The sequence below is a fragment of the Pyxicephalus adspersus genome, chromosome 2 (assembly GCF_032062135.1).
Source record: "Pyxicephalus adspersus chromosome 2, UCB_Pads_2.0, whole genome shotgun sequence".
Classification (NCBI taxonomy): domain Eukaryota; kingdom Metazoa; phylum Chordata; class Amphibia; order Anura; family Pyxicephalidae; genus Pyxicephalus; species Pyxicephalus adspersus.
Genome location: NC_092859.1, coordinates 36,388,745 through 36,416,317, shown reverse-complemented (window position 1 = coordinate 36,416,317; position 27,573 = coordinate 36,388,745). Strand labels below are relative to the sequence as shown.

General features: G+C 38.7%; 1 protein-coding gene across 2 annotated transcripts; it reads right to left on the bottom strand.

Moving 5' to 3' along the window:
• Nucleotides 1-2,829: 2,829 nt before the first annotated feature.
• On the bottom strand, nt 2,830-27,573 carry RNF145 (ring finger protein 145). Of its 2 annotated transcripts, none has more exons than XM_072400431.1 (11): nt 27,360-27,573; nt 20,054-20,269; nt 15,215-15,323; nt 14,257-14,348; nt 12,828-13,063; nt 11,371-11,546; nt 7,191-7,331; nt 6,604-6,786; nt 6,369-6,516; nt 5,915-6,271; nt 2,830-4,609 (listed from the first exon to the last, which is right to left on the bottom strand). In XM_072400431.1, exons 2-11 carry the CDS (start codon nt 20,235-20,237, stop codon nt 4,175-4,177), a joined length of 2,061 nt encoding a protein of 686 aa, XP_072256532.1. In that variant the 5' UTR covers nt 20,238-20,269; nt 27,360-27,573; the 3' UTR covers nt 2,830-4,174. The 2 variants fall into 2 exon arrangements, with proteins under 2 accessions (XP_072256532.1, XP_072256533.1); XM_072400432.1 differs by lacking the exon at nt 27,360-27,573 and adding an exon at nt 24,267-24,290.

Below are 27,573 nucleotides of genomic sequence, written 5' to 3'. Positions count from 1 at the left end.
GTCATTGAAACATGCTAGATGTGTAATAAAGTATAACAAAATATTTTGTAATGGAATAATCTTTCTTACAATGCAGCGGCTCCATCTAGTGGTAATGATTATGTACTGCATCCATATGTGCCAGTAAGATGATTCCCCAACCTCTCTTCTCTTTCTTAAATGCCAAGCACAGCCTGCATGCTTATTTGTATATTATTTGTATAACTAGGCACCTGACCTAATCAAAGCTTGGAGACAGCACTCTTTTTCTTAATATGTATAAGCTGATGCCTCTTGCTATTACCATCAATTTATATTGCATCTGCCACTCACGTTTGAAATTAATATAACATATTTAAATCCCAGCTTTTTTATTATTTTTTACATTGGGGCAATGCTACATTACACTTATTTGAATTCTCCTGCATGACTTGATTTAAAGGAAACCTGTAGCTAGACAATAAAGACTACCATTTCCAACCTTTTTTGTTGTTAATGCATTGACTCAAAGTATTAACATTACAGCCAGCCAGAAAACCAGTGTATTATAAGGACAGCCCCCATATTTATCTCAGTAAAGGTTTGCTGCTTGAAAGCTGAACTCTGGGCTAAACACATATTGTCTGAATACAAGAACGGTGTGTATTCCTAATCAATCTTGTTGTCCTTTGTGTATTTCCTGCAGATTTGAGTAGTAATTCAACAATAAACAATTCAGCCGCATTGCCCGTCACCCTCTCTTATGCCCACTCCAGGAATCCAAGCTGGGAGTCATAGAGTAATAATGTTACTGTAATATATATTACCCTAAATATGTAATTGCATTTTGCCAAAATAGGCCAAAAATAGTAAGAACAATCAGATTTCAGCTCAGCTGGATCCCGACCAGCTTGATCTGCATTGAAGGTAAGTCATGGTAATGGCCGAACTGCACTGCTCCTAGTCTTGTGTTCACAAAATTAACTTAGCATTTCATCGTTTCTACCCCTGCTTCCGGGCTCCTAGCAGACTCTGTGTTTGATTTTGCGGACAAAATATACAGCACATATATACAAAAATCATAATATCTAACTTTATCAAATGAAAGCTGTTCTTCTTTATGTTTGTAATTCTATATATGTTAAATGTTTGGTATATCAATCAGCTAAAGCATAATGAACAAGGTATATTTATGACCATACAATATTTAAAAAACACCCCAATGAGCCAAAACTGCTCACAGAATAAGCAAACTAAAGGATTTGACTTCTGAGGCTAAAAAAACAACTTTGGCCAACAATAACAGAGATCCAAGGGCCAACAAAGACGTTTGAAATACAGCAGCAGGCAAAAGGAGAATCTAAAAGGTGATGAAAAACAAACACAAAATACTAAATACATAATTAAACCACACCACCATGTAGCGTGGACAGGGCTAATAATGCAGAATATAAAGGGTAATACAGGTTACCCAGAAGGTAACAGCTCAATTAGTGGGCCAATATCCAACAGTGGGGAGACCATGCTCAGGATCCAACCAGAAATGGGATCATCAGTTGCACCAAGAAAGGAAGAAGGCCATTGCCAAGGTGGAACAGCTATCAGATCATACATCTCAGTCACAGGAACAATAAAATCTCTGAACATGATCCAGTCACAAATAAAGAGACCCACACACAGGAAAGCACAGAGTGAATACAGATAGCTTACATTATTCAGGCAAAAAGGAACAGGCATCAAGGCCCTAATTCTTTACTTATCTTCTTGGAACAGAGGCCTACTCAGGTAGGGGAGGTTACAAGACTCAAATGAATATACATAAGACCAGATACGGGAAGTCAACAGGAGATCCAAAGTCTAAATCCAGGTAAGAGAAGGGACCACTCTGAACAACTTGGACCACAGATTCAAAAACACCAGCATACATTGACAGCACTGTAGTGAGGCAAAGGAAACATAGAAGTGAACCCCCCTACAGTAGTAAATATAGTGCAACACCAAAAGGTAGAGTTCCTTGCAAGTAGTGCATTGTATTTGGTCATTCTCAGACACCTCTGAAGGGTGATTGAACAATATCCACTTCATCAAGCTGAGCGATTCCACAGACAGAGGTACTGAATGAAGAAGAGATACTTTTAACAATACCTCTGTAAAATGTCTGAGCCTACTGAAAGGAAGGGTCACATCACCTAAATTCCATTGAGAATTAGTGAACATGTCATGAACTCTAAAGAAGCCCAGTGGGGACATACAGCAATAAACCAGTAAATACACATTCCAGGTTTTCACATTTTCTCAGGAAAATGACTACTCCTGACACCAGTGGCATCTCTGATGATCCAAAGTAGACCTGAAAAGCAGTCGTCCCTTAATAAACCCTTGTACCCTGATATAAAGATGATATTATTGTTTCATAAACAAAAGTCAGGCTATGTTTAGTAATGTTGGCATGTGTTTGGTAATTACAATGAAATAGCATACCTAATATTTAGGACTTATTTCATATGTACAAAGAAATCTATTTTCCTAAATTATAATTTCGTCTGTAGGTGGCAGTGTAAAGCTTCCTGAAGCTTCCATTTTTGTCAGTGTCCCGTAGGTGTCTGTCACTAGTTTCAGATTATCAGTGGGGACCCAAATTGCCAATGACAGCCTGGTTTTGTGCAAAATTTTGGCTGCTTGGGAGAATGTTTATTAACATATTCAAGTTAGATCTTACACCCATATGATTTTAGTGAAAGTGCCGAGTAAATATTTGTTAGGCAAAATACTTCTGCAGCTCAGTAAATTAATCTAAAACACATCACATGACTTTGTGAATATAGGTCTCGAATCACAACTCACTAAAAGAACATAGAAACACCAGGACAGTACATGATTAAATATAATTTATTAAGACATTCAGCTATGTCTGTCAGTCTACATCCAAACGTACCACAAATAAAAAAAAAAATAAAATAAAAAAAAGCAAATGAAATTAACTCAGAAATGTCACGCTTTCATTAGAATAATCTTTTCCACTTTTTCCCTTTACGGCCAAATGTGCACAAAGTATAAATAATGGTTTTTCTAAATTTTTTTCATTTTATATCAAAATTCACATAAAAAAATTGACTTTTTTGTATGTTTTTATCCACCTAAAGCCATGTCAGTGTAAAAATCTAACACAACCTTCTTTTTAGGGCAAAAAAAAAAATAAAAATAAAAATTACACAAAGTGCTATGTCTACTAAAAGCCTTAGTATGGCATTTGCGGAATTTGATCATACACAAGAAATATGTACTCATTTTCAAAAAAAGTGCAAATATTGCCATTAACACTGTAGATTGTTTTTTTCATATTTTGGAGCGCAATAATGAGGTTCTTCAGCCCCTTCTGTGCAGTGAAGTTCATCCCACAACAGTGATCACCTGAACTTCATATATACTTCATATAAGGGCTGATCAGAACATTCACACAATACAACAGCAAGAAACAAAAAGAAAAGGAAAGAAAAAAATAAAAAGGAGAAAAGTAGGAGCCACCAAATTTGGAGGTCATTGATGCCCTGCCCCCTTTCATTCCCCGACTGTGTTTACTTCGAGTGCAAGCAAGTGAGCATGCAAGCGTGCAGCATCTTCTCCAAATAAATCACACAGCTGGAATAAACATTACCCCCCATGCTTGAATCAATCCTGAAAAATATGTTTATGCCTCAGCTGGACAAATCCCACGTAACAGGGCCTAGATTTTTTGGCTTACTGTTGCCAGCTGGCCCTTAAACTGATTGGTTCTTGACTACTACGTTAGTTTGTCCAAGGCTGGTCAATGTAAACGGCAATGATATCAAATCCTAGGAGGCTGGAAAAATAAATTTGGAACTCTTAGAAAAACATAACCCACTGAGAAAAAGAACAAAAACTAGACCAACACAAAGAGAAAAAAAAAAAAAAGGAAAACAAAAAATCCTGTAATCAAAAGCACCCAGCAAAATAAGCGGAGTCCTCTATCCATCGGCAGTGGCTAGAAAGAATAGTTTTGTTATGCTTTAACTTCGGCACTGGAAAATAAAAAAAGTAACAAACAAAAAAAAAAAAAGTCACATGAAAAACTCTTGCATACACCTTGATGAGTGTCAGTGCTAAAGTTCTCTCCAGGAGTTGCAAAATGCTGCATGTGGTAGGGATGGGGTTTGGCTTCGTAATGAAAAAGTTCCAGCAAGCAAAAAAAGGGAGATCAGATTTTGAGGGGGCAAAGCTCCTCTTGTAAATCCTCATCCTGCATTTGGCTTGATGCTTCCCCAAGAAACTCACTGTTTAGTCTTTCAGAATTTGTGCACAGGGTACACAAGTGCTCCCCTGTCTGTTCTGAACTGACCCCCACTGAATGTACATCTTTTGCAAGCTCTGGTTCCTCAGGGCCCTGCTTTGGTTCATTTACTGGGGGAGATGCCACTTCTTGTGCCCCAGGCAGTCCATCTGGTTGTGGGTTAAGGTTGTTGGCATCAGAAGCTGGACTTGTTGACATGCCAGGATCCCCTCCCGACTGCTGAGATAAGGACTTTAACTGGCAATGACATAATGGACAGGTCTCTTGTACGTACAACCATTTTTTAAGGCATCCAGCATGGAAAAAATGGCTACAAGGAGTGATGACTGCCGAATTCATGTCCTACACAAGAAAAGAAAATTTAAGGTTAAAGTTACTATAAATCTATTCAGCTAGAAATAAACTAAATTTAATTTTAATATAGTTTTAATTAATGTTTTAATATTAGAAATAAACTAAATTTACTGAAAAAAATAGTTCAGTGCTTCCAGGCCCTCTAAATTGGGCTAAACGGAAGCAGCCACCTGTAGTGTATAAAGCCCAGCTAGTAAAAGTTCAGTGTTGTGCTGCTCCTGTATTAACATCCTATTGCCTTTCCACTTTATGATGTCTGAGCAGCAGACCACTTTGCAGGAAAGTATAGCCTGGTTTGGGAGAGGTAATCATTACCTTAGTCTAAGTGTGTGTGTGTCGGAAGAAGGGCCTATGGGTTCTAGTAAAATCCAAAAATGTTATTTAAAAATAACTTGCAATAGAGCACATGTAAAATCATGTCAATATATCAAACAATTTTTAGCAGGCACTACGCAAATATTCCCCTATTTGTTTATGAAACCATTGTACAATCTAATAAGGTTTTTGGCCTGTGCATTCATCTTACTTCTTGCATCTATACTGTGTCAAAGTATCACAAAGCTTTACTTAAAGTACATGGAATGTTCTTCAAACATATTTAGGTCCATGTGTTTCGATGGCAGTAATTGATTTCCACTAGGAAAAGTTTGAGGGAACATCAGATTTTCAGTTTTATAAATTGAGCCCAAAGTGCATGTGTGGGCAAAAAATGTTTTTTGTTTTTTTTTTTGTATGGGGAAGGGTTAGATCTGCTGACTGCCTGTGCCCTCACTGGGGAGATTTGCTTATCATTTTCTACTATTTCCCATTGTTACTGAGAAAGAAATACAAACTCTTAGAGTTGTTCCCACAACAAACTGAAGGGAAACCTTCTAATGGGGACCACTGTTCTAAAGACAGCTAAGAGGGTATATACTTTAATTGGTCCAGATCTGCATTACCCATTGGTGGACAGGTTTATAATAGATTCCTGTTCACTTTACATCCTGTCATTCAGGAGAGAAAGTGGGAAAACCTCCAGAGTAGACAAAATAAAATAAAGTGTCAGCCTGTCCAGTGCCATAATAAATCTAGGAATAAACTGCATCACATTTGTCACCCCCCCCCCCCTCCCCCATAGTTCCACTTAGAAAGAAATCTAAACAGTGTGTGAAGTTAGAAGCAAAGCTAAAGAAGGAGCCAAATATAAATCTTTAAAAGGAAAATTAACTTAGTTGGAAGACTTATTATTTTGGTCCTCACATAAATCCCACAGTGACAGGCGATAAACACATGTACATATATCCTCCACACCTGATAGCAAATGGAACAGATGTCATTGTGTTGCTCCAGTTGTTCATTTGTGGCAACTGGTAAGGATTTGATTTTATTCACAGCATCCCTTCGAAGGAGAAAACTCTTCCAGCCGAGTTGTGCCCGCAGCCAAACGTTGTAATATGAGTGTATGAAGATAATCATAGAACCCATTACTGTCCACTCGCCAAACACTGTCTCAGAGACTCCATAGGCCACAACACATAGTGCTACCAGGAACTCCAGCAGACGGTAAGTGCCATTCACATAGTAAATTACATCATCCATGTTCTCTACAGGCTCCTTGCGGAACTCCTCAATCATAAATAAGACATAGATGAAAAGAGTGCCGAGAACCTGTTGAGGAAAGGAGAAGTTAAAGCTGGTCTGATGGGTAAGCTTCAAAGCTAATGAAAAATTAACCTCGGTATATATCTGCTTATTTTGGCTGTACCTGAAGAGAAGTTAGTATGCTACTGGATATGATGATCAGGAGCCAGAAGTCCATGTGGAAGAACTGACAGATCATATAAGCCATATAGGAAGGGAAAACCAGGAGGAACAAGCATAAGCTGACAGCACGGAAATGCTTCCATAGACTCCTATAGGGGAAGGAAAAAAAAATAAAATAAACTTTAACGCTTAGAATCACCTGGTGCCAAGAAGAAAAAGTGCCACACACCACTTACTTGTCACGTGAAGCTCCCAGAGCAAGGACAATGGGGTCAGCTATCTCCAGCATGGACTGCAATATGGAAGCCACCACAATGAACAAAATGATGCTGAGAAGGAACGCTCGATGGACCACTTGTAACTCGATCAGTCCCGTCTGCACAGCTAGGATCAACAACGTCACCCCTTCTGTCATTCCCCTGAAATAGGAGAATCAAATTATTTTTTTAGAACTTCACACGTCAACCAAAGACAATATTGGAAACATATGTACTAATATCAGATGCCAAAAAATATTTTCAAAATTTGGCAAACATAAATATGATTTGATAGATCTCAACCTGTTCAATAATCTGTTTGGCTTTATGGGTCTCATGGAACAAAAACCCATTCATCCGAGTATAAAGAAAAAAAAAGAGCTCAGTCACAGTACTCAGATTAATAACAAATTAAACTACAGACAACCGATGGTAAAAAAAATAACGAATAATGGTAAAAAAAAAACAACGGTAATCAAAATAAATGGATACTATGTGGAACACGCCTCACATATATGACCTGAAAGGCTAAATATTTTTAATTGACCTAAAATATAAGTCCTCACCTGTTCATAACTGGGTCATTTATAAAAGCACGATATCCCTGAAGATAGAACTTGCAGAGGGTCAGTACTCCAAGAGCCACAAAGGACACCGTGAAGACCAAACCCAAGAGAGAGTAAGGAGTGCTACAGCACTCTGCAATGCTATGGGAAAAAAAGAAGAAATCTGATAAAATACTATAAAAAAAGCATAACTAATTAAAGAGTACACATACTCATAAAACATATACACATAAAAAGTCCATTAGGGACATAGGAAGTCATTCGTCTTTGACTTTTATTGACATCTACAAGAGGATTGGTCACTGGCAAATTAGTGAAATCTTCCCATCACAATGTGAATTTTTAGACAATGTAGTTTTTTTAGGAGAGAGAATGGGGATTTGTTAAAATGAGAGTTTTTTTTGTGAAATACAGGTGGGAGTTTAAAGAAAACAATAATGGATGAGGTGGGAAAGAATTAATTTTATAATAAATGTATTAATTAATTGATTAAAACATTTGGCCATTTTAGACTCTTTCCAACCTAGGTGAACCTGTAATGCCAGAAATATGGGAATTGTAATTATTGACTTGTCTTGAGGTGGCAGCTCTGAGGCTTTCCATTTAGATCAAATGCTACCTTAATAAGTTAGTGACCCAGAATAAGTATGCAAAAATCATAGTTTAGAGTGTATACGTGTTCTAGGTTACTGTAGGTACTAAAACCAGGTATAGGAACCACTACATATCGCCCATCCTATTGTGTGTGAAATTCCCCCACCTACTAGATTGTAAGCTCTTCGGGGCAGGGTCCTCTCCTCCTGTATCACTGTCTGTATTATAAGCTCTTCGGGGCAGGGTCCTCTCCTCCTGTATCACTGTCTGTATTAGTCTGTCATTTGCAATCCCTATTTAATGTACATCGCTGCGTAATATGTTGGCGCTACATAAATCCTGTTTATTAATAATAATAATAATAATAATAGGAAGACAAATGAAACAACATCAACAACAGGGGCTTCAGTATTTCTAGCATCACAAAAGTATTAAAATAAAATATGTGAAATTAGTTTAGAATCGGTAATTGAAGATTCAAACACCCAAGGGCTCTGATTTGTCTCAGGAAACTCATCTGCAGCTTCGAGAACCATTCTAATGTGTCCATAGTTAGCTGGTCATATAACACACAGAACACCATAGACTTGGGATTCATCACAGAGAATGAAGGATGAGAATCTGCCAGATAACATGCGTGATGTGGACCCTGAATGGTGGACAAGCTTTCCAGGAAAAAAAAAAATATGAAGGAAGATTATTCATGAAGTGATCAATCAAATGCAAAATATTCCACTGACGGAACATAAAAACTAATAACTCCAAAAAGTCCTGGTTTTCTTCTTTCAGATTACATATATCTTGTCTCTTGATTAGAATAATTTCTCGTTGTGCTTACGTAACCTCTATATTCCAGTAACTTGGATATTTACACTAAAATCATTTAATAATTAGCCTACACCATTATAAAGGAAGGTGTCCGGATTTAGTTTTTTAGTTTTATTAATTACAAATATTATTAATGTGTTTTATTTACATGTGACATTTCTACAAAGCTATTTCCTTAGTAGTTCAGCAGAGTAATTATTGCTGCTACTCTTTACTTCAAGCAAGCCTATAGCTAAGACCCATCAACAGAATTTGTTGAGAACAAAACTCTCCAGATGTCTAGACCAATCATAGGTTTGAGCTCTTCTATAAGCATTTACTTTAAAGCTTAGCTCTAAGGCCACTGTCCCTATGAAAAGTTTTACTTTTGGAAACAAATACCCATTGAAAAGGCAGGAAAATAGTGGAATGTCTAAACCCACAAACAAAAATTAGGTATAGTAAAGCTTACCAGTCCTTGTCCTTACCAGGTGTGGTGGCCGCATACACTTTTTTTTTAACGTAGTACAAGTACATTTTCAGCAAAACCTATTGTCAGCAATTTCCAGTGCACAGGACCGGCATCTCAAAAAATGTAATCCAAGATTTTTTTTTGTGAACCTGAACCCCTCTTTCCTATGCAATGAAGATCAAGAAAGTGATCAGTGCTTTTTGGCCATATATATAATACATTGAGTAAATATGGTCACCTCAGGAAAGGAAATATATTGTCAAAATCACCAGGTGACTTTAACGAGGAAAAACTGAATAAAAAAGGAAAAGAATAAAGTCATCACATCTAGGGTAGAATAGGCTCAAATCCTTTTTATTTTTTTATTTTTTTTTTGGGGGGGGGGGGGGTGTACTTGGGATGTCTTTTTGAATAAAAGGTAACTGTATGTTCACCCCTAAAGCATAATTAGCATTGTGCTTTTTAGTTTGTCTCATTTCTTAAATATTCCCACTTTCTCCTTGTAAACTTTATATCTTTACAAAGACATTTCAAGTTTAGCTACACTTTGGATGCCAAAAATTTGTCTCGACCGTCATGGCAAACACAAGCCAGCCCAGCTCTGAGCACTTCTGGGTTCAAAGCTGTCAGAACCCATAGGTTCTGGCTTAAGAATAAGATGGACTAAGTTATGAACTCAGATTTGAATAAAAATGTATGCACACAGGTAAATGACAACTACTCTACATTGTGGGTCAGACGTGTTAATCGGGGGTCTTTATTTGCAGTGGACTTTAAAAAGTAGTACTGTAAAGGCTTTTAAAGGGTTCTCTATCAAAAAATTTGGAGTATCGTAGTTTTTCTTTTTTCTGAGCACTTGCAATTCTATGGCTTAAAATGTCTGGCATTCATTAATCACAATATCATCTTTTACATTTTACAAAAAAAATTGGCAATTATTGAGTGTACTAAAATTAATAATCTGAGTGTAACTTTACCATTTTCAAACAGTTCTGCAAATATTTGCATAAAGTTAAATTTTAAAGGTTTTCTTAGTTTAAAAAATACATACCTTCGATTTTTGAATAAAGCAAAAGGTGAACAACCTCCAAAAGTGTTAAATGACCAAGTCTCATCTGCTCACATGGACACACTATCTCTGGAATGTGATAAACTTTCTGAGCCAATGAATATTAAACTCTGAGTAACATGCCAGATTGGTATTTGAGGTCTACGCCTGACAGGTCACCAATGTTATCTGCTTTGCATCAGGCACACCCTAGCAACTGATATACAAAGCAGGTTATTAGCAAGCATCCTGGGTGATGAATATGAGAGAATCACGAGTAAAGTCAGCAATGTTTAGGTTTCTATAAGTCCTCACTTCCAGATGTTCATAGTTAGTCAATGTCAGAACGGAGGATAAAATCAATTTTTTGATGGATTGGGTACATATGTATGAAAAAGTTAATGTAAACCCTAACCGTTGACGGTAAGTCTGTTTTTTCATTTACATAAAATACTGTTTTGAGCTTTTTTACATCCTTTGTTCCACCTCAGTGCTGCAGATGTAGGTCAGCATTTTCATGCACTCTCTAGAGCAGCCATACTCAACCTTTCCAATGTGGGAGAACCCTTGAAATACCTTTCAGTTCTTCAGGGAACCTCTGCTACACTTATAATATCCACAGCTCACAGTACATTAGCGTGGTGGTCAGTGGGAATAATGACTCTTACATTGCTGGCCATTGGGAAGAATATCACATTTACAGATAGCAAAAAGGATCATTGGTGTCAGTTAAACTGACTTGAGAGGCACAAATTGCTGATTGCTGAACGAACCCCTAGTAACCCCTGGTTAAACCAGGACCACTAAGACAGGATTACCAGTCATTTTATAATGAAACCAGGTAAATGCTTTTTAAAAAAAACACTTATGACCCTGCATTACAAGCTTATTTTCAGCAACACACTGTCTTTTTTAAATGAAAAAAAACGGCCACAAATGAACTCAGGTCTTAGTTTCCTGTGTGGGCTGACAATGCAGTTCTTCTACTGCAACGATTTTTGGGGCTGTGAGAGCTCCTGAAAATGTGGTAATCCCTCGATGTTCTGGACAACTTTGGGTAGTGAAAATGGAATGGTCAAAGCCACTATAAAAATCAAAGGGTGTAGGTGGGCTGCTGTTATAAATTACAAACCTTTTACAGCAAGATTGTAATTGTAATTCAAGAAAAAAAAATATGATACACACAATTCTACAAACATTCTTTATCAAATTATTATTCTTTTACAAATAGTTCATTTTTGCTTTTTACTGAAGCATACCTTGTTAAAAAGAGGAAGAGAAGCCTCTCTCGAGAGGTAGGCTGGTCCCGTGTGCTGAAATATGTGTAGATCTGAAGAGCAAAGAGAACCAGCCAGAAAACCATGAACAGAACTGGGACCACAAGCTGGTTCCACAGTGACATCCCCAAAGCTAGAAGACCGTACACTTCTACCACCTGTAATGCAAAAATAACCAGAAAAAAATGAATCTCACAATATACATTCATAGGTATAGAAGAACCACAACCTATTCTGACTGGTTCAAAAGGATAAATAGGGTTTATGGTTTTTATTTAAGAATTCTTGATTAACGCAAGCCACATTTACATTATTTAAAAGTGACAAAACCACAGCTTTGGTTACAGCTCCGTTACATAACTGCATGTAACTCAGCTGCTTCCAGCTGCCACGGTGTTTGCTCATAGAAATTGACAGGCAAAGGTTTACTCAAGCAGAGGGTAGAATAGACAATCATTTGAATAAACAACAAGATTCACTGCAAACACTTGCCTATTGCTGCTTCTGCTTTATTGATTCTTACAATGATAAAGAGCATTATGCGGTATAAGAGCGGTGGCTGGGAGCTGCATTACCCTGTAACTGAGCTAGAATCATCTCTGTGAACAAGCCCTGCTTGCAGTTTCCGGCAGTCAGTTGTCTATTCAACCCAATGCCTGAACAAAGGTTTTTGTTTGTAAACATGCAGTTATGAAGTGGTTACAGCATTGCTTTACAACCATCTGGGTAAAAAAAAAACTTAAATTAAAAATGTTTGGATCACACCAAAGCTGCCTTAGTGCTATATAAATGGCATCAATGGATTTTTCCTGACTCTCTCACTCGCCTCCCATTATTTATTGCACATTGCAAAGAACACCTAAAAATGGCCTGGAGCAAGTAAGGGGGAAGAGAGCATCATGTTGTATTGGGTTAGGACTACATGAACATAACCTAATACATGTCAAAATGAACAAAAAAAAAAACTGTCAGGAGCTGCAGTTCAGGGTTCCACCAGGATACCGTATCAGCTCATAAATAGTCCACCTTATTTTAAGGTAAAATTTATATAGACAGTTAATTGTTGAAAAGTATAAACACTGTCTAAAATATATTAAAGCAGTGTTTTCCCTCTTTCAGTATTCAATCCTTTAAACTAAATAATTAGTGTGCTTAAAAAAAAAAAAAACTATAACAAAGTGAGCTATTACCATAAAGTCTGCAGGGTGTGCAATGCTAAATGTCACTGCAACCAGCTTAGATTTGACTCTTCTGCTAGGACACTCTTGTAGCAACTGTTTAGCAAACATGCTTTTGTGAACGATATCTGTATCCTAGCAAAGCCATTTAAACTTTGTCAGATTTTAGTATTGCACATCTCCCTGGACAATCCGCAATATGTCAAAGCAGAGTAACAATCCAAATCATTCATTCCAAAGCATGTACTTAGAACATTTTACCTGAACGAGTTCCCTGTATGCTGACTTGGCAAGGTTAAAGGGCACCAGCATGTTGGATGCCAAGAAGTAAAGAACTTCAAGTCCAGTGAAAATCATGGCAAACTTGTTAATGACGACAATTGTCTCCATAGGAACAAGGCAGAGGCGAGCCAGCAGAGGGAGCATGTGAGCTGAGAACAGCCAGATCTGTTTTGTCTTCATGACACAGGAGCAGAGAGTGCACACAACCAGCTGGCCTGCAACACATGTCACAATGACCACTAGTTACACCACCAGTAGCATAAAAAGTAATCAGAGTCATATTATTTGCTAAAAAGGAGGTCAATTAGAGGCTGTCAACATATAACAATTTAGTCTAAGATTTGCTGTAATAGTCAAATCATACAATAAAGTGTACTTGATTCTTCTGTCTCATCACAGTTTGCAAACTCGGTCTGCATTTATGGTGAAATACTAAAGGCTAAAAAACCATCATACAAAGCACAGAGACCCATAGACTGTGTAAAGACAATACATTTTTATTGCCCAGGGTGACGATGTGTAAAATACAAATACAGCCGTCCCCCAACACTGAGAAATCTGAATGCAATATAACTAAACAACCTACAGGCACAGATGCAGCAATTCATTTCTCCTAGATTGTAAGCTCTTCGGGGGAGGGGCCTTTCCTCCCCCTGTGTAACTGTCTGCATCTGTCAGTCATTTGCAACCCCTACTTTATGTACAGCACTGCCTAATATGTTGGCGCTATATAAACACTGTATAATAATAATAATGGGGAGGACACAGCTGGATGCCTCCCACTAGTCCCACCTTTTCTGTTCTTCACAGGACAGCCTGCTGAGCAGCACACCAATACAATGCTTGCTTATTCCTACCATCACATTAAATGATCATCAAAAATTCATTTTAAGTGAGACGGACCAATCAGTTGTATGGTGTATTAGGCATTGGATAATTCTTGACTAATATTGTAAAAATGCGGAAGATCTAAAACATTACTGGAATGCCTGACAGTAACTTCAGCTAATAAAAGAAGAAAGAGTGAGAGAAATGGTGGAGCAGGGAAGTTTAGACTATTGTAGACTACTATTCTGCTCCATTAAAAAATGTCTAGTCAATTTTTTTTTTTTTTTTTCCTAGATTGGGGGGGGGGGGATTAAAACCCTTGTCAAAATAGAGGGACTTCTGTAATAAAGAACATGACTGTTCACAATGTTTTACTTTGAAAGTTTAGTTCTCCTTTAAATAAAAGTAAAACTGTTGGAGCCCTGACTGCAGCAGAAATCTGACAAGTCTTCTTAACCATCTACAAATTAAGAGTGTCTATTCTCAGTCACCATTTATTAACAGATTCAAAAATGATTTGCAAATGCAAAGTTAGATTGACAGATTCTGTAATGTCTCTAGGTTGGTAGTTATCACTCACCTACAAGTGCAGTGAGAAACCTGTTCATAGACAATGGCTCTAGATGCATGGGCCCTTCATATCCAGACTCCAGCTCACTGCGAACATAATCCCTAAAATATGTAAAGAAATCAGAAATTAATAAATTGTTAACACAGCCTTTTTTTTTAGTCTGCCTACAGTTTGGATCTGGAGAAGAAGAAGAGATTCTCAAATTTATAAACTTATTTAAACCTAGTTTAAGGTGTAGGGTGAGTAGAGAGAAAAAAAGAAAATAGCTCTGTGGGTTTTATTTTTCTTGGGTAGAGATTAAAGATCTTTACATGCAGCCAATTACCAAGTTTGTCGCAGTAAGTTACAGAAACTAATAAAACAGAAATGTTTTCTGTATCTGCTTTATATCAATGACAGTTTGCATCTGTCATTGGCAGCCCTCACCACAGCAACACCATGAACAACAAAGTACAGAAAGCAAATAGTCGCTGGGCATTATTGTTGTCCCTGTTTGTTAACAATGACAGAACATCCAGGTGGTTTTTATAGGTGGGACGTTGTCAGCCACCCTTATTCCTGGCAAGATGCTGCCAACCCTGCAACTGCTGTTACCTGATGTTAGAAAAGTGATAAAGGCACTGCCACACCACCTGAGACAAATAAAACTCAACGCATGTTTCAGTAATTACTGAAAGTTTGAGGTGCTCTATGCCCAAGATAAGGCGGTTTAAAGACCCTAGTCCACTCAAACTATATTTGTCAGAATATTTGTTATCGTAATCAATAGCTACTATTATAAGGTGACTTGTATGTTCGGTCTATAGGTCTTTCCCCCAGGCTACCAAGATACATCAAAACCACATAAATATATTACAGACACAGCACATGTAACTTTAACTCAAGTTTATAAAGGCTTGTTATAGGAGTAAGAACTAGGGGACCGATAACTGCTATCTGTGGATAATGAGCCATGCATCCAACTCACCTGGAAATTTGATGTCCTGTGTACAGCAGCAAAGCAGTTATAAAGTAGAGGTATAGCTGAGCAAGGTGCTGACGAGGTAAAGTCAAAAGAACAACACTTAGGATGTAACCTGCAGAGGGAAACAAGAACACAAAATTTATTCAGAAACTGCAGAGTTTTAGGATTGTGAAATTGGACAAAGGCAAGTAGGTTTTGCTTTTGAAAACAAGTTAAGATTGCCTGGGCAGGCTGCCGGTTTCTGGACTGAACTACGGAAAACAAGATCATCAAAATCAACAACGGTTTATTAAAGAATATACAACATTCACCCAGATAAAGTTTGAAGCTGATATTTGGTGTGCATTCTGTGCACTAGTTGGAGGCCGCACTTGATGGTGTCATCTTTTCTTTCACATTAACAATATTGTTTTTCTCTGTAGAAACCTTTGTAAATAATCCTTAGGCCACTTTCAGACCTGCGGTCAAAAACTGCACCCAACTGCCCCTATTTAACTATTAGGCGATTATTTAGTTTCAACCGCAGAGTTTGACAATCACTTTGTTGTGTGGTCCAGAAGCTACTTATTGCGTTCAAAAACCATATCACAACCACGTGTAAAAACGCTTCCCAACCACTCCTATCCAGTTGAATGGGAGGAGTGCAGAGCACAGCTGAGTTTGCAGTAGAACACTGCAGTTAGGCGTAAGTCTGAAATAGCCCTTACTGCACCATGTATAGTTTGCCTGCCGATCTAATTTTTTTCTGGCAGTTTACCTCAAATTGCATCTATGTAAACTCTATTAGAGTTTTGTTTTTCAGGCAAAATCACTAAATATTTAAAATTTTACACCAGAGGCCTGCAGTATCTTATGAAAAGACTAATTAGTACAGAACATGTCAAAACTAGCTGGCTGTCTTATTTTATTGCGCTTGGGGAGACGTTTAATCAGGTGACACATAACTTACTCTCATTTGTGTCATCATTTTCTTCATTTTTCTGAGCTGCTCTCTAGGAACCTTTCTTCCCGTTTATAATTTTAATGTGAGGGTGTTGCCTGGGAAAAGCCAATTGCAGACGTCTTCAAACACAGGAAGAAAGCACTGCTGGCTTTCCTTATTGATGTGCATGTTCACAGAGCCCAATGTACAAGCACACAAGGATGCTTTTTCACTCAGATACAGGCTTTTCTGCACTACATTCCCTATTTAAAGCAAAACTTTTCTAACACTAAAAATGTTTGATCAGGCAGGTCATTATTGCAGAAAGAGACAGGCGATGTCTCTTCTGCAATAAGCATTCTTACCTGCCCGATTGCTCCAGAGATCTGTTTAAAAAAGCCGAGCTGTGCGTGCTTCCCCTGCGCTTGCTGGAACTGAAAGAACTCCTGTGCAGGCTACGGCATCCCGGCTAGGCCAATCAAGATAGATGAAGATCACAAGGAGGAAGAAGATGGTGGCGCCCTGCGATGGAACAAGGACAGGTGAGTATAATAGTGTTTAGTTTCGCATTAAAGTGATAAATCAAAATCAGGTAGCAGCTTTGTAGACATCAAGTGGCAAAAGCAACTACATGATTCTGTGGTAATATATTATGGCTCATGTCCCTTTAGCTCTCTTTTAATAAAAACAGGTAATCTAGACTTTACTAGTTGGTGAAATCTGGCTTTGCTACACAACCTTAACATAAAAATGGTCCCTAAATCAAAGTTTACCAGTGTACATCAGTCCACCAAGCTGTACAGAACACTGGTAGAATTCTACGCATTACAGAGGGCATATTTGATGGGGAACTGCTGTATGGGAATACATGTTTTTTTTTATTTTTTTTTTTTTTAAATAAGGAGTTTTATTTTATTCAAAACTCTACATTTAAAGTGTGTAAGTGGGCAATTATAGAACTTAGTGAGCTCCTAATTTCTCAAAGTGATCTGACAACCGGTACAAGAAATTAGGATCTCACTGGATTTCTGTCTGCTAAACCTATAAAAAATAGTTATATAAAGTTAAAAAGTGTTAAAGGGAATCCATGAGGGACTGTACAAGCATTGTAGATATATGCATATTTTTGCCCCAGACAAATGCTTTAGGACATGAAATACATGGACCTTGTAACATGTCTTAGCCAGTAAAGCACTGACCTACAACACAGATCAGATAAATGGTTATATATATATGTACAGAAATAAACTGTACAAAGTCTATTGATCTGCAACAGAAAAAAAATGGTCATAAAGGCAGCAGCAGTGATGAGATGTGATGTAGTTCATCTTGTCACGTTACTTTGAGTTTGCCCTCTGAACACAAAAACATTAAAGTCAGATGTGACACAGACTGCATTGAACAACTTAGCAATGAGAAAGAAGAAAAAAAAAATCAAAAACAACATGGAAATCTCCAGGCTAAATACTATCCATGCACTGTAATCCTCAATCTCCACTAGCTCAGATATCTGAAGGTGCATGCAATATAAGTAAGCATAGCTTGCAATTAAACAGGTAGTGACTAAAGTCTACAAAGAAAACACCAAACTAGCAAAATATGTTTGCTAAAAGCATCATTTTTCAATTTTGCTGTCTTTTCAGAGCATCACTGCAATCAAGACTACAGCATTGAACTTTTAAGCTGGGTGGGATGAAATTGCAGGTGGGTGGCAGGCTCTGTATTATGACCCAACTCATCATTAATCACCCTAAAACAAATGGGTGGTTACTAAAAAGTGCCAGGTGGTGTGCCTGTCTAAAAGGGCTGGGGAGAACACTGGAATGGCTTTAAGTTTCATATAAGGCTGCCTGAATGCTCTCATGCAAGCAATCTAGGTAATCTCATGCAAGCAGTTTCCTGTCTGTCAGGGATGTCTATTTTATTTGGCAAAAGAAAATGTTTCCCCTACATCTCCCTGTCCTAGCCTCAGCAAATCTCCTTTTGAAGGACAGCCGATGTCTCATCTGCAATGAAATAACGTTACCTGCCTGAAGTTTGTTTTATATACACTCAGCTGTCCCTATTCGGTTACAGGTGCCGCCATCTTCACCACTCTCTGCTTTTGATTCTTGGCCATCTTATTTGGCCATAACGGGATGATGTTTTTGATAGATGAAGACAGCAATTAGGCATGTTTTATTGCAGAAGTAACGCCGTCTGTCCCTTTCACAATAAAGACCTTCCTGATCGCAAATTGTGGAACTTAAGTTCTGCTTTCAATGATACACTCCACCCAAATTATATAGCCACTGTAGAGGTAAACCACTTGACAACTTTTTATATTTCTTTATAAACCCATCATTGACTTTCAGTGTGAGTTCTTTACGAGTGTGAGATCTGTATACCCGATGCAGCAATTATAAGGGAGTCTCTGTGCCTGTGAGCTTACTTTATATTTTTTTTAATGCAACAGGAGGAGCTGAACACCCAGAAATAAAAACAGGGAGATTATATTCCCAGAGCATCTTAAACATAAGAAACAGAATTCGACCCCCAGGCTTCAAATAAAACTAAAATATCACATTTAAATGGCATGGCACTATAGGTCTTGATAAATCGGTTGTGTTAACGTTCTCATCAAAAGGAAAAAGTACAAGAAAACTAACAGCTGCCCTTTTGTTGGGTACAGTTTTATAAATATTCACCAGGTTGTGCGAAAGATACAACTACTTTCCAAAAATCAAACTAATCCCACAGTCTTCATCCTCAAAGATGGCACATATGTACACAGATGTGTAGCAGAAATTCTGGACTTACAGGACATTGAGTACAGGAAGCCTAAGGATATTTAAATAAAGAATTGTCAAAGTAAGGTGTGGTAGGCAGCAATAGGGTTGTTTTATTAAAACTTTTTCTTATTTAATGTATGTTTAACAACAATGCAGTTGGGACACTAAAGGCTCAATGTACATATGAGGGCAGGTGACCTGTATATAGAAAACAACCTGCGAAGGATTTCTTGCTTTACCAGAAAATATTTAGCACAAGATGCACCCTCTCAGCTTACTTTGCCTTAAAACTATTTGTCAGGCAATTCATTAACTTTATTTCAATGGATGATTTGTTGGTCCCAAATACTGATATAAGCATTTTTGCAAGGTATGTTAGCTATTAAATAAAAGGGAGAGGAGGTTGTCTAGATTTAAACATGTGTGTGTAACAATCATGGTTTATTATTAACAAATGTATCTGGATTGTAAAAATAACTAATCCAACTTCATAGAGGATGCAGACTAATAAAAGGAGATTCTTGATTATTACACATATAATATTAAATATTATATAAACACATAGTAAGGGTTCATGTAGTAAAGACCAGGCAATCCTTCTCTGTGATGTGGGGCAGGGTGACTGGTCTTGTATATGCCCCCTTCCTATAATTATCTGTAGGCAATAGGTAGTACGTGGGTCTGCTGGGTTTGTCTCATAGCTCTGCTTGCTTCACATATTTTATGCAGCCCAGTGATGGTGTCACTGCTACTTCTATAGGGAAATATCCAGTTTTTCAAAGGACTTTGGTGAAAAGAACACAACTTTTACTTATATGACTACTGATTAATATTATTAAATTTAAACGTTTTTGTGTCTGTAGTTTTACTTTTACTGGTATATAAAATTGCAACATTTACATCACAGGCTTTCCAAAGAATAATACTTTTTGATCACATACCTGAAGAGCAAACTTCAATTAATACAAAGACATCATTCAAATAAATATAAAACACCAGCTCATCAAATATTTGGACATGTGACAATATTTCTCAGACAGGGAACATTCTGACACCTATCTGCCCTCTACGAAGGCAAACAATTTATGATTAAGAAACAAATGCCGACTAGACATATAAGGTCATTAAAGTGTGAAAGGAATTCCATACCAACATAATGCATGTTGAGTGCCAAGTACTTGTATTGGAAGAGAGGGTGTTTGTTCAGGTTACTTCTTTGGATCTGCTGGAAGAAGGAGCTGACATCCCATCGGTATAAGACATCTAGCAGCATGATGCTAGGGACCCGTAGGGCCACATTCAACATGGCTTCCAGCTTCTCCTTTGCACCCATACTGGTTCCCTTTGGAGAAAGTCAAAGTCAAACTGTGAAAGCACAAAAGAAAAAGACAGATGAGAATCTGAGCAGAAATGCTGATCTGATGATGTAATACAAAGTTTTTGGAAATGTATTTACAATAGTCAACATATTCAGCAATGTTTTACAAAGAACACTTATTCACATTAGTCATCACCTTGAATTTACTTATAAGGTCTGTACTTGGTTGGTACTGCTTTAGGAACCTCATACAAATGCAGGAAGAACATAAACTTCAAGCAAATTATGTCCCTGGTGGAAACAGAACTGATGACTTTAGTGCTTCGAGACCACAATTGTCTTAATTGTTGACTAAAAGGTCCGGCCTGTAATTTGCCTGCACATCCACAAATTTACTGGGCGATAAAGAAGTTAACTATGATTGTAATATAACATCACTTAACCTATTTAGTGCCATTATTTTCTTGACCTTTAAACCCTGTAGAATAAAATGGTGGTTGATGCAATTTATATCTCATAGTAACCACATTAACAGTTCTCAGTAAAAAAAATAGGCTAACATTAGTGCACATAAGCACAATATGATCCCCAATTTTATTTTTTTTTGTAAAACTTTAAAGATTTGCGTTAAAAAAAATGTAAAACAAACATATTAAGACTCAGAACAGCTTCTGTATGTGAAAGGTCAAAAACCTGTGATACCCATTGTTCAACCCAGAATTTTTTTAAGCTGGGTGGGATGAAATTGTAGGTGGGTGGTGGTCCTTTATTGTGTCCCAGCAAATCAGTAACCACCCAAAAACAGCCGGGTGGTTACTGAAATGTGCTGGGTGGTGTGCCCAACTAAAATGGGCTAGGGAGAACACTGGATACCCAAAAGTTTCTCCAGTCAATACTAAAAGCCTTTACAGGGTATTAATAAATTATCTCCTACTATGACCTCTGAACTTCATTAAAGAGAACACAATGTGCTCAACTAGCTTCTACCATGGAATGTGCTGAGGTTTGACAGTTCTGGAGCTAGAAGTTCTCAAAACTAAATAGATTCTTTCTTTACGAATTGACAGATTACCCCGTCACCCCAAATCCTGACACACCACAGAGGTCCCATGCACCCCAGAGGGACCGGCATGTGCGGGACACAGTGAGGAGGCGGTGTTGGCACTTTCCCAAGTTTGTAGATCTGATTAAGTGCCTTTTTAGCTGCCAAAAATCACACCCAATAGACAACCAGCAGTCCAATTACAAAAGTAAACTCCTGGCTACGCTAGTGGTGGGATGTGGTTTACATATTGGTGCCGTGGCTGTTTGTAGAGAAAAGGTTGATGGCGTTGAAAGTGTTAAAGGTGAAGTCACAAATTTGAGGAGGTGTCAGGAGGTATGGAAAGTCAGTGCAAAATATGGAATTGAAGAATGCACTTCATTTGCTAAAACAAATTGTCCCTATAATACCTGGAAACCCTCCGTGATTTTGTATTACATGTCAGTTGTGTTAATTATTACCTGAGAGCAACCTGATGAAAAGGTACAGAGAATATACGAGTTATGGAAAATAATCAAGTGGCCACTTGCACCTGCTGGAACAGAGCACTTAACTTGAGGCGAGGGAAAACTGTAGACGGGTAGTAAGCTCTTTACATGAAGTGCTTATTTTGGGAGCCTAATAACTGTAGTTTAGAAATGAAAGTTTTGATGTTCTAACACAATGAGGCAAGTTGTTAAGATGTTTAGAAGAGTTTTGCTTGTTGTCAAAGGCAGGACTATTCTGTGAATCTTAAAAGTCCCTGTTGGCTCTCAAATACTTTATAATTCAACAGAAATTGAATATGTTGCTGCTTATTTATTTTACCCTAAGCACACTTTCTACAACTGCAGAAAAATACCTGCGGAGATAAAGCAAGGTGCTTCTAGCCCAGATCAGGGGAGCAGCCTAAGGTGAAATGTTGATGGCAGCTGTCACCCGAGTAAAAGAACTAATATTGCAGTTAGCAGCTTAAAAAAGAAAAGTGGGTAAAGAAGCCAAAACAATTAACTGATCAGACAAAACACTAAAACCCCAGACAGATAAAGAAATGGCGCCAGTCATGCTGTGCGATATTAGGCAACAAGTAAACAGTTAATTCTACCAGGTGATGTGTTGGAAGAAGGGAAAATAATGAAGGTCCAGCTGAAGATGTCAGCTTGGTCAAGTCAGTGGAACATATTGAGCTGCAGATAAAAGTAAAATGTCACCCAAAAACTAACTCTGCTTCCTGTTACGCAGCATGTCCTATTTTTTTTCAGCACACACCAAAGCAGCCGTTTTTTTTTTTTTTTTTGAACCGAAGCTATATGATGTAGAGCAAATTGCATTTTCTTGCAGTTCTGTGCAGTTGGTATGAATGGACCCTGAGCTGTCTGGTTTTTAGAATGATTTACAGATTTCAGTATTTCCTTGTCACTTACCAGGAACAAGCATGCAGCACATGACTTCAGGACCCGGGTATGTGTATACCTGTCCTGGGTCAGTGAGTTACAGCAGCTAGTACTTTTACAAGGAGAGATGAATGAGATATAACATATCAGTCACAACACAGATTTCCATTAACATGAATCTGTCAATTTAAAACAAACTGCATTGGTAAAAGTAGTAGCGGGTGGTAAACAACATACATGCTGCTCCAGAAAACTCTCACAGAATCCAATTTTAAAGGTTTGCTTTAAGGTTGCCTGAAAGGGACCTGTGATACAAAAGTAATGCCACTAAGGTCAAATAAGAAACCAATCAGAGCTGTTCATTGTCCTTTGTAGAGGCTTCCTAAACATGTAAATAGAATCCCTCTGATTAAATTCAGATTGTTTCCTTTCAGCAAAATTTTATTAAATGCCAATTAAATATTAAAAGTAAAATGTAAAAGGTTAAAAACACATCTATTTCCTGTGTCACATGCCTGCAACATCAATCCGTTTAGACACCTGGAAAGCGCCTTATGTTATCTAATGGAGACACATCACAAAGTTCAAAGAAACATTTAGGTAGATTGAGAGGTGTGGATATACAGTATTTAGGCAAAAAGGTAAAACAAATCTTAGTGAACAAACTATATGATACATAAATATGAACCCTCATTGCAGTGTTGTTCTTATAACACATCATATAAAACTGCTGGCTGTCCTAAAAGTGTATTTTGTCTTGCTTAAATAAACCTTCAACTCACCTTTAACAGTAAGAAAATGAGACAAAACACACTCAGCGATTATGTAATGCTAACGTTTACTTAATCCGACATAAGAAAGGGAACGAGGCCAAAAGTCACAATGAAAGAACCCGGTGCCATAAAATAAACCTAGCCGGACAGCAATCATTTTGAATATTTATTGATGGGATGTGCGCCTGCACAATTACGGTCAGCCATCACTAGCTATTATGTGAGCAAAGACAGATACAGAACAGCCGCAAAGATTTGTTCCTCATTGTGCGTCCTTTGAAAAAGATAGAATAAATAAAGCTGAGTGTATTTAGTGTTCTGTTCTCTAAATTTGTTCTTCCAATGGAAAGTTAGAAATATAAAATGAACCTGGACTGAGCTGCCTACAAATAAAAACAATAAAAATATGTCCTTTTTATACTATTAAAAAACAACACAAATAATTGATTTCTTTCTGCAACATTGCTACTTTTCCTTTGTAGCGCAGTGTTCTCCCCAGCCCTTTATAGCCAAGCATACCACCCAGCACTTTCTAGTAACAACATTGCTGTTTTGGGTGGTCACTGAGAAGTTGGAACATTTGAAAATAAAACATGCTAAGGCGGTGGTCATTAGACAGTTGGAACAAAGTATGGGGGGGGGGGGGGGGGTGAAAGCTGACAGAATTATAGGGGTTACTGAATTACTATGGGAAAAACAGTTGGGAACACTAAATTTGTTATGTGTTGCCAACCTACAGCCTCTTCCAATCCAGCCTAAAAAACTTTCTAAGGGAGAACACAAGTACCGGTATGATAAAATGAGCAATGCTGCTTTGCAGGTCATACAGGAACTCCATCCAGGACTTTCTCTTCACCTTTGGTTGTGACCCTCAGCCAGTTATTTATGCTGTGAACCCAAACCGCGAAGTCCTCCTCCTGGTCAATGCCATCTTGTGATATCTAAGGGACAGCTATGAGCTGAACATATTGGTGTCTTCTCTCTAAAAAGTATATGGCAACCAATGTCATTTAACATCCCTGACAGTCTAATTATGACAGTATTTTTACGCCAGAAGCCGTACATTGTTTTGTATGGAAATTTATTTATTTATACATTGTAGGCCTATAATTCTTAGGCATAACTCACTGAAATACGTCCAATATTTAATAAATTTAATATTAAACTTTAAATTAAAAAAAAAAAATCTGATAAAACAAGGGTGCTTAAAAATACTGAAACCTGTAATGTATGTATACATGTATAATATATATATATATATATATAAATAATTATATAAATTATATAATAATTACTTTGTATTGGATTCAATACAGTTATTTTGCATTGAATCCAATACAAAATAATTTGAATTTCCCGCCACGCTGCACGCACTGACGTCACTGGAATCTCCCCGGGGGGAGATCAGAAGAGGATGCGGCCCGAGGATGGTAATCGACCGGGACCCCGCACGACACCAAGTGAACCAGGTAAGTGATTTTTTTTATGTGGCTTGGGGTTACCGCTTTCAGCATGTTTTTTTTACCCCGAGCCAAACTCTGGGTTACACGCCAAGGAGGTTAACCTCCCCGGCGGTCTGAATAGAAAGTATTTTTAAATGTCAAAGCAGTACATTCCATCTCGAGTGTGGCTCGGGGGTTACTGCTTTTGGTACTGAAAATTAACCCCGAGCCACACTCAGGAATACCGCTGGGGAGGTGAAGTAGAACTAAAGTCCCACCTTAAACACTTGCAAACCAAGCAGGTGGTTCTTGCAAAAAAGGGACAGGCGATGTCTCTTCTGCAATACCTGCTCTTACCTGCCTATCACTGCCCAGATATCAGATTTTTCTAAGCTAGGTGTGCACAGCTCAGCGTTTTTTTGCAAGGAAAAATCAGCAATCCTGGCCGTCCCTTGAGGCTTATCAAAGTGGCTAAAGATCATGCTTGGTAAGAAAAAAAGGAAAGAAGATGGCGGCGCTCTGTGATGGAACAGGAATAAGTGACTATTGCAAGCTTAATTCTGCTATAGGGATTCCCCACTTAATTTTAAAGCTAACTCCCAAACTTGTAGTCCCCTGGATAATTGAAACCAATTTCCCTTTAGGATTCCTTGTAATTAGACTTTCATTTCTCTCTCTACAGAAGACAGATGAAAGCTTTGGAGAAATGGATAATCAACCACACCTCCTTTTCTCACAATATATGAGACGCCACATCTTACAATACAACATAAAAAAGTTTTCTAAAGCGAGCCTCACAAGTATTTAAAAGATCAGATGTCAAGCCTGGCTGATTCTAGAACATATCCAAGACAAAGTTACAATGAAAGAGACTGGCAATAAGAGAAACATGTACATTGTCACCTGACGTCTTCAAAATATGGCAGCTGCATTGTACAAGTTATCTGGTGCCGATTCAAAGGATCAGCCTGACTGCAAAGAAAGAACCTAAACAACGGTAACATCTATTATTTAGGGAAAATTGGCAGAATCCACCAGAACTTTCACAAAAACATCACCACTGACCTCTCATCACTCAGATTATATCACCACTAAACTGTTAATAACCAAACTCCTAAACCAAATCCTGCAGGGCAGTCTGATCTATCCGGAGGTGTCTTGCATCGGGTCCCGCGTCTCCTGGCATACATCCCCGAGCCGGCGATACAGGCGGCGCTATCTTCTCCTTCCTACATCACCCGATCCAGACGCGAGATCATGTGACTTAGGTTGGAAAAAAAACTTGCCAATCTCACTGCGCATGCGTGAGATCGGCCAATTTTTCTTTTTGCACGAAAAGGCTCCTTCTGCGCATGTCTGAGACGCTCGGGCATGTGCAGAAGGAGCACCCAGGAGCCTCCCGGGATGGGTGACGTAGGTATGCCGGGAGGCTTTGCACTCCCATTAATTTTCAATCGCCTAGGCAATCAAGAATTAGGGGGAGGTGCTGCACTCTGCCTGCTGGAAGCTTAGGGATCACTTACCTCTCATCCATGGTCCAGGGAGAACTTACCTTTACCTGTTACATGATTGCTGGGATAACATCCCCCCTCCAATAAAATTGGTTCTCTAGAGGCGCAGCTTTACCTCATACTATGGGGGCACAAGAGGTATATAGAGACCAAGTGAGGAAATGTTCTTCCATTGGACAAGTAAGAAGATTTTCTATATATTACATATGGACAAAATGGCATAGGAAGAAGCATCTACCTGATAAAACAGCAAAACAAGGAAGATGGGCACGGTCATGTATGGAACACAGAGTTGGCACAGCTTCATATAGAAAACCAGTATGTGAGCAGTGCCCATATGTAAAGCCCATGTGGGCACTGCCCAGTATGTAAACCAGTATGTGAGTGGTGCCCTGTACGTAAAGCACGTGTGGGCACTGCCCAGTATGTAAACCAGTATGTGAGCAGTGCCCATATGTAAAGCCCGTGTGGGCACTGCCCAGTATGTAAACCAGTATGAGTGGTGCCCTGTATGTAAAGCACGTGTGGGCACTGCCCAGTATGTAAACCAGTATGTGAGCAGTGCTCCGTATAGTACATCAGGGTGGGCACGGCCCCATATGTAAACCAGTATGTGAGCAGTGCTCCGTATAGTACATCAGGGTGGCACTGCTAAACATGGCACCCAGGGGTGGGCACTCCTCCATGTTGTACCCAGGGCTGGGCACAGCCCTATATGGAACTCCAATGTGCAAGCAATGCGCAATGGTGGGCACACATGGCATCCCAGGGTGGGCACACATGGCATCCCAGGGTGGGCACTGCCCCTATAGTACTGTGGGCAGACCTGACAGGACAAATGAAGTATGAGGTAATGTTACTGTGCATGCAGAATGTGTAGACATTGTGAGGAAATAGTAGCTGGCATGGTAGGGCACTGGGTATGGCTACAAGTCTCTCTGCCATGGCAGTGCCCCTCTCAGCAGACATCTCTGACACCCCAATGTGTCCCCTCACCTGTCCGCGTCTCCTCACTGTGTCCCGGGATCCATTCTCTGGGCCCTCTGGCCTTGTCTCCTCACACAGCACCAAGCACGGCCTCTCCCGGCCGCCTCTCTCTGCCTGGAGACCCGTCTGTGTACAGATCCCTCTCCTCACGGATTTCCGGCCCACATAAACCCGCACCAGCCGTTCACGCAGCAAATACACACAACCTGCAACCCGCCCACAA